Source organism: Lactuca saligna, chromosome 8 (genome assembly GCF_052625555.1).
Source record: "Lactuca saligna cultivar CGN05327 chromosome 8, ASM5262555v1, whole genome shotgun sequence".
In the NCBI taxonomy this organism is placed as follows: domain Eukaryota; kingdom Viridiplantae; phylum Streptophyta; class Magnoliopsida; order Asterales; family Asteraceae; genus Lactuca; species Lactuca saligna.
Window position 1 is genome coordinate 108,611,200 of NC_136424.1, and position 12,506 is coordinate 108,623,705.

The 12,506-nt window shown below is 34.3% G+C and overlaps 2 protein-coding genes across 2 annotated transcripts; both read left to right on the top strand.

Annotated features, from left to right (window-relative positions):
• Nucleotides 1-449: 449 nt before the first annotated feature.
• Nucleotides 450-1,470, top strand: LOC145009997 (actin-binding FH2 (formin-like) protein). Its single transcript, XM_078968600.1, has 2 exons — nt 450-1,122; nt 1,201-1,470. Exons 1-2 carry the CDS (start codon nt 526-528, stop codon nt 1,468-1,470), a joined length of 867 nt encoding a protein of 288 aa, XP_078824726.1. The 5' UTR covers nt 450-525.
• Nucleotides 1,471-1,658: 188 nt separating this feature from the next.
• LOC145009998 (putative formin-like protein 15b) lies at nt 1,659-5,573 on the top strand. Its single transcript, XM_078968601.1, has 16 exons — nt 1,659-2,218; nt 2,301-2,418; nt 2,533-2,604; nt 2,692-2,790; nt 2,870-2,911; nt 2,996-3,076; nt 3,158-3,208; nt 3,313-3,394; nt 3,788-3,882; nt 3,956-4,027; nt 4,109-4,225; nt 4,659-4,727; nt 4,802-4,868; nt 4,961-5,138; nt 5,237-5,338; nt 5,558-5,573. Exons 1-16 carry the CDS (start codon nt 1,659-1,661, stop codon nt 5,571-5,573), a joined length of 1,821 nt encoding a protein of 606 aa, XP_078824727.1.
• The last annotated feature ends 6,933 nt before the right edge of the window (nt 5,574-12,506 follow it).

The window sequence follows — 12,506 nt, forward strand, 5'->3', positions numbered from 1 at the left end:
TATGCGTATCTAATTATGTATGTAGTACGACTGCCTTTTCTGTTAAAACTTTTCTCTCCTTTTTTGTAATCATTACTTCACTTCTATGAGTTCTATCTAGTTTTAGATGCTACTTCTATCGTTCAGCTTTACTCTTCAAATTAGTGTCGGATTATGAAACTGTGGTATTATATTGAAGTGTGACTATTTGGACAAACTTAGTAACTGAAAGTGGTCTTGTATTGGGAAAACTTCTCAAGGTCATCATCTATCCTATTATAATGTTTGTGTCTTAAACTTATGACATTAAATTTCTAGTAGATTAGAGGCGAGCATCATGTGTGTACAACTCGTTTTTGTAATGTGTGTTCAATTTCTTTGTAAGTTTGAATAGAAATTGTTTCTTTTTTATTTGATGACACGCCCATCTGGTGTATAGTCTTTGACTCCTGTTTCAGAATTAAAACTTGGGAACAAGAAGAATACAAAGGCTACGTGGGCAGAATCATAACTCAATTTAAAGAAACATACCCTAAATCTTCACCCATGATTATGAATTTCCCGGAAGGAAATACAACAAACAAACTCCACCGACTTTTATCAGAACACTATCTTACTATAATGGACTACCCTCGGGACTATGAAGGTCGCCCTGTGTTGACAATAGAGGTGATCCACCATTTTCTTAAATCAAGTGAAAGCTGGCTCTCACTTGGACAAGAAAAAGTTATTCTAATGCATAGTGAACTTGGTGGTTGGCCTGTGTTGTCTTTCATGTTGGCTGCTCTTTTACTTGACAGAAAACATTTCACATCTGAAAGTAGGGCCCTTGAGATGGTTCTGAAACAGGCCCCATCTGAGAAGTTACCTCTGATGACAAGTTTGGATCCTACAGCTTCTCAGTTGAGGTACTTACAGTATGTGTCAAAGAGGAATGCTGATGAACAACATTGGCCTCCACCAGACAAAGCACTTAAAATAGATTGTGTGATACTCAGAATGATTCCTGATTTTGATGGAAAAGGAGGTTGTTGCCCTGTATTTAGAATTTATGGATGCGATCCGTTGCTACAAATTGATAAAACCTGTAAACTTTTATTCTCTACCCCAAGGAGGAGTAAGAATGTCCGGTCTTACAATCAGGTAGGATATATCACTATAATGTTTAATTCTAGGTTTACGTTTCTTATTCTGATAGATTATAATTTCCATGCATTTCAGGCAGAAAATGAGCTCGTTAAAATTGATATTAATTGCCATATTCAAGGTGACATTGTGTTGGAGTGTATTAACTTAACTGATGATCTGGTGAATGAGACGATTATGTATCGTACCATGTTCAACACTGCATTCCTCAAATCAAATACTTTGATGCTGAATCGTGAGGAAGTCGATATCTCTTGGGATAAAAAGGATCAATTTCCAAAGGACTTCAAAGCTGAGGTACTTTTCTTCATGTTACTCCTAGTCACACGACATACTATTTTTTAGGATTAATGAGATTAATGGGTAACAAACCATCTGAAATCTTTTCAGTAAGTTACTTAAGTTGTGTTCAATAGATCACTAAACATCATAAATAACTTCATTGATCCTTTTTTCTAGCTAATATCCCAAAAAAAAAAAATTTCATATTTCTTTTCATGCATACTACTTGGATGAAGCTTCTCTTCTCCGAAATGGACGCTGAAGCTTCTAAGGTCCCAGTAGATATGTCTCGTTTTGAAGAAGCGGGGGTCCCGGTAGAAGCATTTGGTAATGTTCAAGAAATGTTTAGCAGTGTGGATTGGCATGTTCCTCCACCACCTTCTCCTCGTGGTGGTGGAGAAGGACTACAACCACTTAAACCACCAAAACCACAAGCACCAGCACCAGCACCAACACCACCACCACCACATAAATCAGGTCCTTCACCACCATCAGCACCACCCCCACCCAAAGCTAACCCAGCGCCACCACCACCACCACATAAATCAGTTCCACCATCACCGCCTACTCCATTTAATAGAATCAAAGAAGCGGGTGCAGGTCCACCACCTCCACCACCAGCTTCAAAAGGAGGCGGTGTAACTGCTCCATCTCCACCACCTCCTATAAATAAACCGTGTGTTTTATCAATAACATCTGCAGTGAAAGCTCAACCAGCAAAAAAGCTGAAGCCTTTACATTGGTCAAAAATAAATAGAGTAGGACAAGGAAGCTTGTGGGCTGAAGCAGAAAAATCTGGTGAAGCTGCAAGGTGTTTTTTTTTTTTTTTTTTTTTTTTTTGACATATTGACATTGATCCCTTACTAAGTTTTTCTTGCATAATTTCTCATTAGGGCACCAGAGATTGATATGTCAGAACTTGAAACACTCTTGTTAGCATCAAATCCGAATTCTGACAAGGCATCAAAAGCAAAATCCAAAGCATCTAGTGAACCCGAAAAAGTACAACTGGTAATAAATTTTTTTTTTTCCTTGTTTACTGCATGTGAAATCTTTAACTGTACTTATGGCTGACTTCATACATCTTTGTATGGAAGATTTGTTGATATTTCACACTTGTTGCAGATTGAGCATAGCCGGGCATCTTACTGTGAACTCATGCTTTCAAAGGTGAAGATACCATTGCCTGATTTGATGGTAAGCTGAAAACATTATGCATTTAATCACAAATTACGTTTTCTGATAAATTTTTTTAATGCTTTTGTATGGTGTGAAACTTAACAGGAGCATGTCCTTAATCTGGATGAATTAGCAATGGATGTCGATCAGGTGGATAAGCTTATAAAGCTCTGTCCTACAAAGGAGGAGATGGAACTACTTAAGGTGTATTTATAATTTCCATTTCACATTGTATACCACATGTTGTTTTTTTCATAGTATAACTTACATTTTATATGCATAGGGCTATAAAGGAGAACCTGAAATGTTGGGCAAATGTGAACAGGTACATAGTACCATATTTCTGGATTTATGTCAATAAATTCAGGGACCAAAAAGTGAAATACTAATATCTGATTTCTTGTAACAGTTCTTCTTAGAGCTAATGAAAGTTCCATGTTCGGAAGCAAAACTCGTAGTTTTTTCATATAAGATACAATTTAGAGAACAGGTCAGGAGATATTATTCTTTTCCTTTCCTGCTTTCTTATGTTTACCTTATTCTAACTTTACTGTCCTTTTTACAAATTTAGGTTTCAGAACTTAGGGATAGCCTAAACATTTTATATTTATCAGTAGAACAGGCAAGTTATTAGTTATCTGTCACTTTAATTATGCAGTTATTTAGTGACAATAAGATTGGATTAAATTTTACTTTTTTTATACATGTTGATGGTGGTTATATCAGCTTATTAGTTCTTTAAAGTTGAGGAGAGTCATACAGACAATTCTTTCTCTTGTGAATGCTTTCAACCAAGGAACTACAAGAGGTTAGTTACTCCGATTAGTTTTATTTTATTTATTTTATAGTAAATTACACGAATCATCCCCTTCTCCCTCTTTCTCACCATTCCCGAACAACCACCCAAAACCCTATCAAGATCCTAGATCAGAAGCGGTCCTCCTCCTTCTTCTCTTTTCCAACTGGCGGCTAACCCAGGAAACAAATATTTTACTTCTAGGGTTCAGATCTGCGATCTAGGGTACGACAACAACAACCCTTTTTTACACTCCAGCAACAAAGTGTGTAGTTACAAAAGCACGCAGATCAGAAGCTGACTCAAAAATAGAGACTAAACGTGCAATTTGACACTTGGACCAGGGACATTTGTGTAATTTACTCTTTATTTTATTTGAAGTTACATAATTATTTTTGGTTTTAGGTGCTGCGGTTGGGTTCAGATTGGGCAGCCTCTTAAAACTTAATGAAACATGTGCCAAGAGCAGTAAAATGACTCTCATGCATTATCTTTGTAAGGTAAGACTTTTTATTTATTTGCTTGTGTTTCTTTCACTTTGTTTATGGTACATATCTTTGCTGTATGTGTTAGGTGCTTGCAGACAAACTACCTGAACTCCTAGACTTTTCCAAGGAACTTGGCAGCTTGGAGCATGCATCAAAGGTTTTGTGAAATTCATGTACATTTATTTATTTTAATTAAAGTTGTTTTTTTTTTTTGATTAAAATGATATTTTTATTTCAGATACAGATAAAAATCATGGCAGAAGAGATGCAAATGATTGAAATAGGATTAGGGAAAATAGTCCAAGAAAAGAAATTGTGTAAAAAAGATGGACATATGTTTAAACCTTATCGGAAGGTATGCACATAAAGTTGATAAGAGCCATAAATGGAATCAGTCAAAGGAATTATAATTTGAGGGAATTGGAATAGCAAGGAATTCAATGGAATGGAATTCAATGATAAAAAATTAAAAATTTATTATATTTTGCATTTTTACTTAAAATATAGTTTTTTATATAAATATATGGAATTGGATCCGTGGAATTGTATTCCATCTATTTGGCAACCAAACATGTCATGCAATCTTCTTATTTTTCCTTCTAATTTATTTTTTTATAAAATTTTTCTTAATAAATAGTTAGATGTTATATTTATAAAATAAATAAATAAAATATGCTCAGATATTTATATGTATATTTCTTATTTTATTTTTTATAAAAAAGTTGGGTTGGATTTGGTTGTGAATGAGAGTCTTACTTTAACTTTAACGTTTGGTTTTCCATGTTCAGTCTCTGAAAAAGTTTCTTGCTTCTGCGGAACCTGAAGTGAAGAGCCTGGCTTCACATTTCTCAAAGTTGGTAGGTATAAAAAAATCCTGTAAATATAAATATCGCTACAAGTATCCCAGTTTTTAACATTGCACTTTACACAGAGTAAAAGTGTGGATGCTTTAGTTATTTACTTTGGAGAAGACCCTAAAGAATGCCTGTATGAAACAGGTAATCAATCATCAGAACAATTTAGGTTCATGATAAAGTATTCATTTGTAATAAATAGATTTCAAGTTTCTAAGTTGTGATATTGTTTTCAGTTGTTGAAACTTTGCTTAAGTTTGTGAAAATGTTTAATCAAGCCCATGCTGAAAACTGCAAGCAAATAGAGGCGGAGAAGATTGCAGAAAAGAAGGCGGCACAGAAAGCAGCCGAACAAAAAAGATTAGAGGCAGATGAAAAAAGAAAGTCAAAAGTACAAAATAATTCAAAAATGGAGTCAGAATCAATAAGAAATAAAATGGCTATAGAAAGTGCCGAATGCTTTTTTTGCTTTTTCCCTTTCTATATAATTAAAAATTGGTGTGGAAAAATAGAAGCAGCTTTCTTGTTGCAGCTGCTAGTGTGTGTGTTCCATCCTTCTTTGATGAAAAAAATGGTAATGATCTGTTGATTGATGAAGAAGAAGGGTTCGCATGGTGAGTTTCTGCAGTATGATGTTTTTTTGTTGCAACTGATACTGCTGGAGGATCCGCAGAGTGAAGGTTAGTCATGATTATCAAACTTCTATGAAGAATTCAAGAAGATTTTATTTCGATTTTTTTCCATTTAATTTTATGATGAATTTAACGTATTAGTGCTGTGCAACTGACAGCAAGACGATTTTTTTTTTTTTTTTTTTTTTTGTAATAATTTAGTGTGATAGCATCCTAGCTAGGTCTCACTGATTTTGCAGAAAACTGCAGTTAAATCACTTAGATTTTGTAGTTCTTTTATGGAACATGATATTTCGGATTAATTATAGAGTTATTTATTTTTTTAGATTTTTTGAAATTTGAGTTATTTATTTTGCGCGCATTGGGTTATCTATGAATCTGAGGCACATCTGTGTACTTTTTTTTTTCTTGGGGAACTAGTTTCTACACGTTATGTTAGTTTATACACATGATGTAACATCGACTACCTCTTGCTTTTAAAATGTGTCTTTGTTCCCCACTTTAGCTGATGTGGGAATGGTTCTACACTCTCATCCACCCCCATACAGAACCCAACATTCTCGCTAACACACTTAATGATACCAATTTTGTAACATTCTATTCTTTTGCTTTAAAGTAGCAACTTTTAAAAAGTTTTTAGTATCATCAATATACATGTTAACCAAGTACATTGTCAAATAGTTGCGATTGTGAAAAAGAGCGATTGTTGGAAAAGTAATAGAAGTATAAACTATCATGCTAGTATCAAACAAATAGAACTTAAGTATGATATATGTTTTAATGTCTTAGATGCATTTATTAACATATTGTCGGTTTTAGGCCACTCGCCATGAAGACTTCCTAGGGTTCAATACATCTAGCACTACTCTCACCTCATGAGCATGATTAATTGTTGAATTCTTATGGGATCCGTTGTGAACATTATATTAGCTAAATTGTGGCAAAGCTTTGACTAAGGCTGTCTTTTTTCGTTTCTTTTTTGCCACGTTGTGGATGCCAATACATTTCTATTTCAATGACCGCATCCCCTTATGAGACATCAAAGATCTTGAGGACATGATGATTGAATATTATTAGCAATTGTACACATATTTGTTAGTCGTATATATATGTATGTAAGTATCATGAAGTGCATAATGAAATTGGCCTCAGTTATAACTAGTATTCTGAAAAATGTGAAATCTTGGGTATTTTGGTTTTGTATGTGCAAAGGTTTCTTATCCTCTTATTGTTAGACTTCTAATATTATAAATTTCCTAAAATGGGTGAGTTTAGCATATAGTCTAAGTTGAGGGATCATTTGGGTACAAGTGGGATAATTATGAGTGTCTTAAACCTATAGGGTTTAGTAAGTCATTTCGGAGAAGAAAAGAAGGAAGTCTCTATTTATAAATCCAATCTTGAATTTGAGGTGCTATGATTGTTTATGGTTGATATTGTGCACCAATTCCATTCAAGCTACCATCTCAACCATCTAATTAAGGTATCCTTTTACTTTTGCAGTTATGATTTGAAGGTTTGAGCTCCATCAACAAAGGATCACCCCGATTTATCTGCCTAATTCAAAATTGATGGACTATTTGATAATCGGTGGTGTTTAGATATGGATTCTACTGTTTTGTATCCATTTTATTGAAGAAATCCAAAATGGTTATTTATATGAATTAAGAGCTTGGATTAATGAATATGATTGTTATCAATTAATCTATTAATTAATCTTAAAAGTCATGTTAACAAGAATAAATTTATATGTTTAAACAATGATTTGAACTCAATGAATCCACTCTAGGTCATTAATAATCATTATACAAGTTTTAGAATAAAGTTGTTAGAAACCAACAGGAAACTTTTTAGTTTTTGCAAGTTTTTATTGCCCGTGACCCATTAAACGGTCATGTAAACTGATGAGCTAGCTTTGACAGTAGAAAACTATTATCGTTGTGGATACCAACACATTTCTAGTAGTGTTATAAGTTGACCGAATCCCCTAAAAAATATCATCACGTGGATTACCGGACACATTTCATTGTCGCAAAAACATTTGCATTTTTTCTTGCATTTGCTCTTGTAGTTGTTGTATGTTCAAAATTCCTCACACAACCTTATAACCTAAAAAATGGTTAAGAAATTCAATGCCAAACCCATAATAGCAATGTAGTTTAGTTTATTATAAGAACATAATAGTAATTTACTTTAGTGTATTATAAGAACATGATACCAATGTATTTTAGTTTATTATATAAATATACTTTAGTTTATAATTTTAGCAATATACTTAACTCGCTAGTACAAAATTGGGTTTGGTCAATGCAAAAAAACCATCATCATAGACATTTTATGTTGTTTTTTTCATCCAATGTGTTAGGAAAGGTCGATTCATTAATGATACGTTATGGGGGGTATGGTGATAATGGGTCCCTTATACGACACATTTCGTTTAATTGTGGTGAGTATACCTCATGAAAACTCGTTATAGGTCAAACTCGTCATTATATGGTAAGAAATTTTGGACATGTATTTGTCTTATTTTGATAACCGTCATTAATAATAAACTTATAGTCACTTTTAATTTATTTTATGACTATTGTGCACATTTACTCACTCACAAGCAATTAAACGGTAACAATAAAATAGTTATAGTCATGTTTTATTTCTTTTATTATGACTATTGTACTGACATGTTTAGTATTATATCGTGATTTTTTTTTTTTGTACATTTACTCACTTAGAAGCAATTAAACTGTAACGTCCCAAAAATTGTAACTTTTTAAAACAACATAGGTTTAACTAAAAATCATAACTTTTATTAAACGATGTTTCAAAACCGATCCCCAAGATCAAAGTAATACAAAAAGACCCATATTAAATTTATAAGTTTTAAAATAAAAAGAAAACATAATCCAACATATTATCAAAATCTTTTTCCCTCCCACTCAAGCCATTGTATACCATCACGCTCTTCTATGTCAATCGTGGAATAGTAAATTAAGCATAAAGCTTACTGAATTTCACACATACATAGTATAATCTCATACAAGCTCTTTCGCTAACATACATGCATTACCCACAGTAACTACACATCCACACATGTAAGTTAAAAACATATAAAAAAAACAACAATAAAACCATTGGGACACATCAGCTACATCTGATCCCCCTTACTTAGTGCGTCAAGCCCTTAGGACACAAAAGCTATGCCCGATCCCCCACTCAGTATGTCGATCCCTTTTATATGTATTCATCAGTATTTTGAGCGAATACCACACGCCCACTACACACTAACCCAACCTAGTGCTACCCGCATATGCATCCTACAATCACACTCGAGCTAAAGTAAATTGAAGGATACACAACATCACACAATGTAGTGAGAAACTGACATTGAGTTGCAGAGTATACTTCAAATACTATCCTAGGAATCCAATCACACAGTCACTTTGAAACACTATTATAATAAAAAAACAAGATTAAAAAATGGCTATTCTTAATCCTAAACATATAGAAAAACTACTAGACTTATTTTCCATGTTTTGATCAGAAACAACAGTTGGTTTCAAGACAACTTTAACACCACTAAAGCCTGCCAAAATCACCGGTTCTCATAGACCTAGGCATAAACAATCAAATAAAAATAACCAATTTTCTCAAAAATGGCACCAAAACTTGGTGGGATGTCAATTCCACCAAGAAAATTATACCCTTTTGGTTATAATCTAGTAGTAAAAAGGGGATCGAACCATGGGGAAATGGTTGTATTTAATCACCAGTGTAATCTAATTGAGCAATTGAAATAATACTAACTAATTACAATGAAACTAAATGGGGGGTTTTGTGAAGTGTTTGAAAACTAAAAGACTTGAATAACTAAAAGGCTTACAATTAAGCAAGATGGTCGGATGCTCAAATATTTGAGAAATTTGGTCAACCAAGGGAATTCAACACCATGAATATTTGTTTGTCTATCATTAGGATTCAATATGTAAGCTTATCATTCATCCTAAATTGGTTAAAGTAATCTTCAAGCATGATATGCCAAAATTCCTCCAAGCTAGTATGGAAATTGAGGAAGCCCACAACACACCCTCTTAATCATAATCAAGAACCCAATTGAACCAATTAAACTCAAGAGAATTGATTAGCCTAAAGTATGAAGGAATTCCCAATTCCTGGAGGATGTCAATGCTTACACATCCATAAAGGAGTCATGATCCATAAGCCAGAGATGATTTATACCATTATAAAGCCCTTGTTTTAAGAAAAATCATTGATTCAATGCTAAACCAAAGAAAAAAACATACAATTGATCATCAAGTACCAAGCTCATGATCAAAGTATTAAACAAGCACAAGAACTATGAACTAGAATCATAAATATGAGATAAATGATAACCAGAACATGAATCCTTCAAAACTCACAAATATCCAAGGTTTCAGACTAAGTTAAACAAAATAAAGAAATTGGCCACTCATGGTAACAAGACAACAATCACAAAAGTATTCTAGCATCAGGAGATTAACAATTACTAGAATAATGAGAAGAATGTAGATTTAGATCTCAAAAATCGTATCCAAGGTGCTCCAATGGTGGAAAAATCGAAGTATGGCTGCCAAACTTAACCCTAAGTTAAATGATGAGCCAAATGACAAAAATGCTGCTAATTATGAAGTTGTGCGGGTACCCTCGCAAACTTGCGTAGGTGAGACCCCACTCTTGCAAATGGTGTTGAAACACTATTGACACTTTTTCTCCACTACTCCACCCCACTACTTAAGATTCCATTGGTCTTATCCACACCTCACATGATTCAAATTTAACCAATCATCTTCAAACTTCAAATGGATCGTCCAAGCCTAATACCAAGAGTCCATGAGCCATCTTCATAATCCCACTTCATCCACATCTTCAATGGTTGTTGACCCTATATCGAAGGGTCTAGGTTCCATACTAGGGTGGTGTGCGCTAGGTTTTGATGGATGAGTCTCACAAGTCGAGGTTCTCCATCCATCTCGGGGGCGACCAAGATGTATCGGGATCTTCGCCCTGATTATTGGTGGTCCTACATGAAGCGAGACATAGCATGGTATGTGGAGCAATGCTTGATTTGCAGGAAAGTCAAGGCCGAGAACCAATAGCCTCACGACAAGATGCAACCACTGAATATTCCCGTGTGGAAATTGAAAGACATCACCATGGATTTTATCATGAAGCTTCCTAGGACTAGACGTGGAGTAGAGTCCATTTGGGTCATCATGAATTGGTTGATCAAAAGTTTTCATTTCATCCCGATCCAGGAGAGTATATTGACCGAGAAGCTAGCTGAGATCTATGTCCGCGAGGTGGTGGCACGTCACGGAGTGTCGGTTTGTGTCAGATCGAGATGTTATCTTCACTTCCAGGTTTTGGAAGCGATTTCATGATGAGATGGGTAGTCGTCTTCACATCAGCATTACTTTTCATCCTCAGACTGATAGGCAGAGTGAGCGGACGATCCAGTCTCTCGATGATATGTTGCGCGCAAGTGTATTGGATTTCGACGGTAGTTGGGATAAGCACTTTCCATTAGCGAAATTTTAGTATAACATGTCACACCCCGACCCGCGGCGGAAATCGCCGGGGTTGCGACGTTATACAATTAGATCACAGTCAACCACATATATCAAACACTTAATATATTTAAATCAATATATTACAAACCTTAAAGTGTTGGAATTGAAATTACACATTCATAGTTTAAACACACAACAGTAAATAAAAACAGTTCAAGATTATTCCCAAAAGAAAGGAACTATAATTTCCTTAGAACCGATGTCCTACCTCCGACTCCTTAGTTACCTGAGAATACACATTTTTTAAAATACCTCAACAAAATTTGTTGGTGAGTTGCACAGGTTTTGACTCCGTGAGTTTCATAAAAAGAAATCTTTATAAAACGTGGAATGTTTAACAAAATAAGTTGTGCAAAACATGGTCAATAATATTACCGATATGCTTCGTGTGAGAACCGATACTTGAAATCTATTATGAGTACCCATGTTACTTACTTACAATAAAAGTAAATTTTAACATATTTTTGAGAAGCAAAATATTTAGTGTTTGTATAGATAGAGACTACCAATCGTTTTAACAATCTACAAACAATATTCATACTACATGCAACCTCATCCCAATGTATCTTAGTATATTTATTTCCGGGACTTTGTTATAATTCCCGATTGTTTGGATTTAAAAACTTTTTGTTGTAATGCTTAAAAATGTAAAACTACCAAAGTTCTAACAGGGCAACGGTCATATGTGTCCCTAAACGAGTTTAAACAGTACGTCGACTGTAAGTGACCATATATATGTTTAGACAGTACTCCGACTGTAAGTGAATAACAAAGTTTATACAGCACCCCGGTTGTGAGAGACCAAAATCGACATAGTCCAAATCATCATATCTTATGAGGTTTTCAACATGATCATATTAGAAATACTTGTTATAATTTACACTTTTGTAACTATTGAAGTATGTGTGAACTAAACAATATCATAATTGGTGTACTTCTTATTTACCACAACACTTTGTATATATATTTGAAAGTCCAAACAACAAGAGAAATCAAAAGGGCAATTCTGTCCATGTTTTTAGAAAAATCATCGTAAGTCGAAATCAAGATCCGTAAACTCTCTAAGTTTAGAAAATTAGTCTAATTTGTCCATAATTTTTACCCTGACCTTAAGTGGTTCCTAACCTGAGTGAAAATGTTCATTTTTACAGACAAGTCCAAAAATGTTCTAAAATGATAGACAGTTTTATAAAAATCATTATAAATTGTAGAAAAATCGTATGAATGTGTGCAAGTAGTCCTTGGCAAGGTATAAACCTGAACTATTTTCAAATTGTACAGTTTCGAAATCCATTGAGTTTAATGAGGGCAAAACAGTTCGTGAACAGACCATAACTTTACTGTGAAAAGCTGAAATTTGAGCTTAGATATGTTTAGTGACATAACTTGCATTCTTAGTTAGCAAAGCCTTTAAATCTTTCAACTATAATTTGTTTAGTGTGTATTCTCCCCCCAAAACTTGTAAAACATAAAAGAGGGGCCGTAGAAAACTCACTTTAGTTGCGTGTCGTTATCGGGTTCAAAGATGTCGAGATGTTCCCGGT

What these genes read in the sequence shown, in the direction of transcription:
- LOC145009997 (XM_078968600.1), top strand. Translation starts at nt 526, where the DNA reads ATGATTATGAATTTCCCGGAAGGAAATACAACAAACAAACTCCACCGA. An exon ending in ATGTCCGGTCTTACAATCAG is followed by an intron (nt 1,123 to 1,200) that starts GTAGGATATATC and finishes CATGCATTTCAG; the next exon opens with GCAGAAAATGAGCTCGTTAA.
- LOC145009998 (XM_078968601.1), top strand. Translation starts at nt 1,659, where the DNA reads ATGGACGCTGAAGCTTCTAAGGTCCCAGTAGATATGTCTCGTTTTGAA. An exon ending in TACCATTGCCTGATTTGATG is followed by an intron (nt 2,605 to 2,691) that starts GTAAGCTGAAAA and finishes GAAACTTAACAG; the next exon opens with GAGCATGTCCTTAATCTGGA. An exon ending in CTTCACATTTCTCAAAGTTG is followed by an intron (nt 4,728 to 4,801) that starts GTAGGTATAAAA and finishes CACTTTACACAG; the next exon opens with AGTAAAAGTGTGGATGCTTT.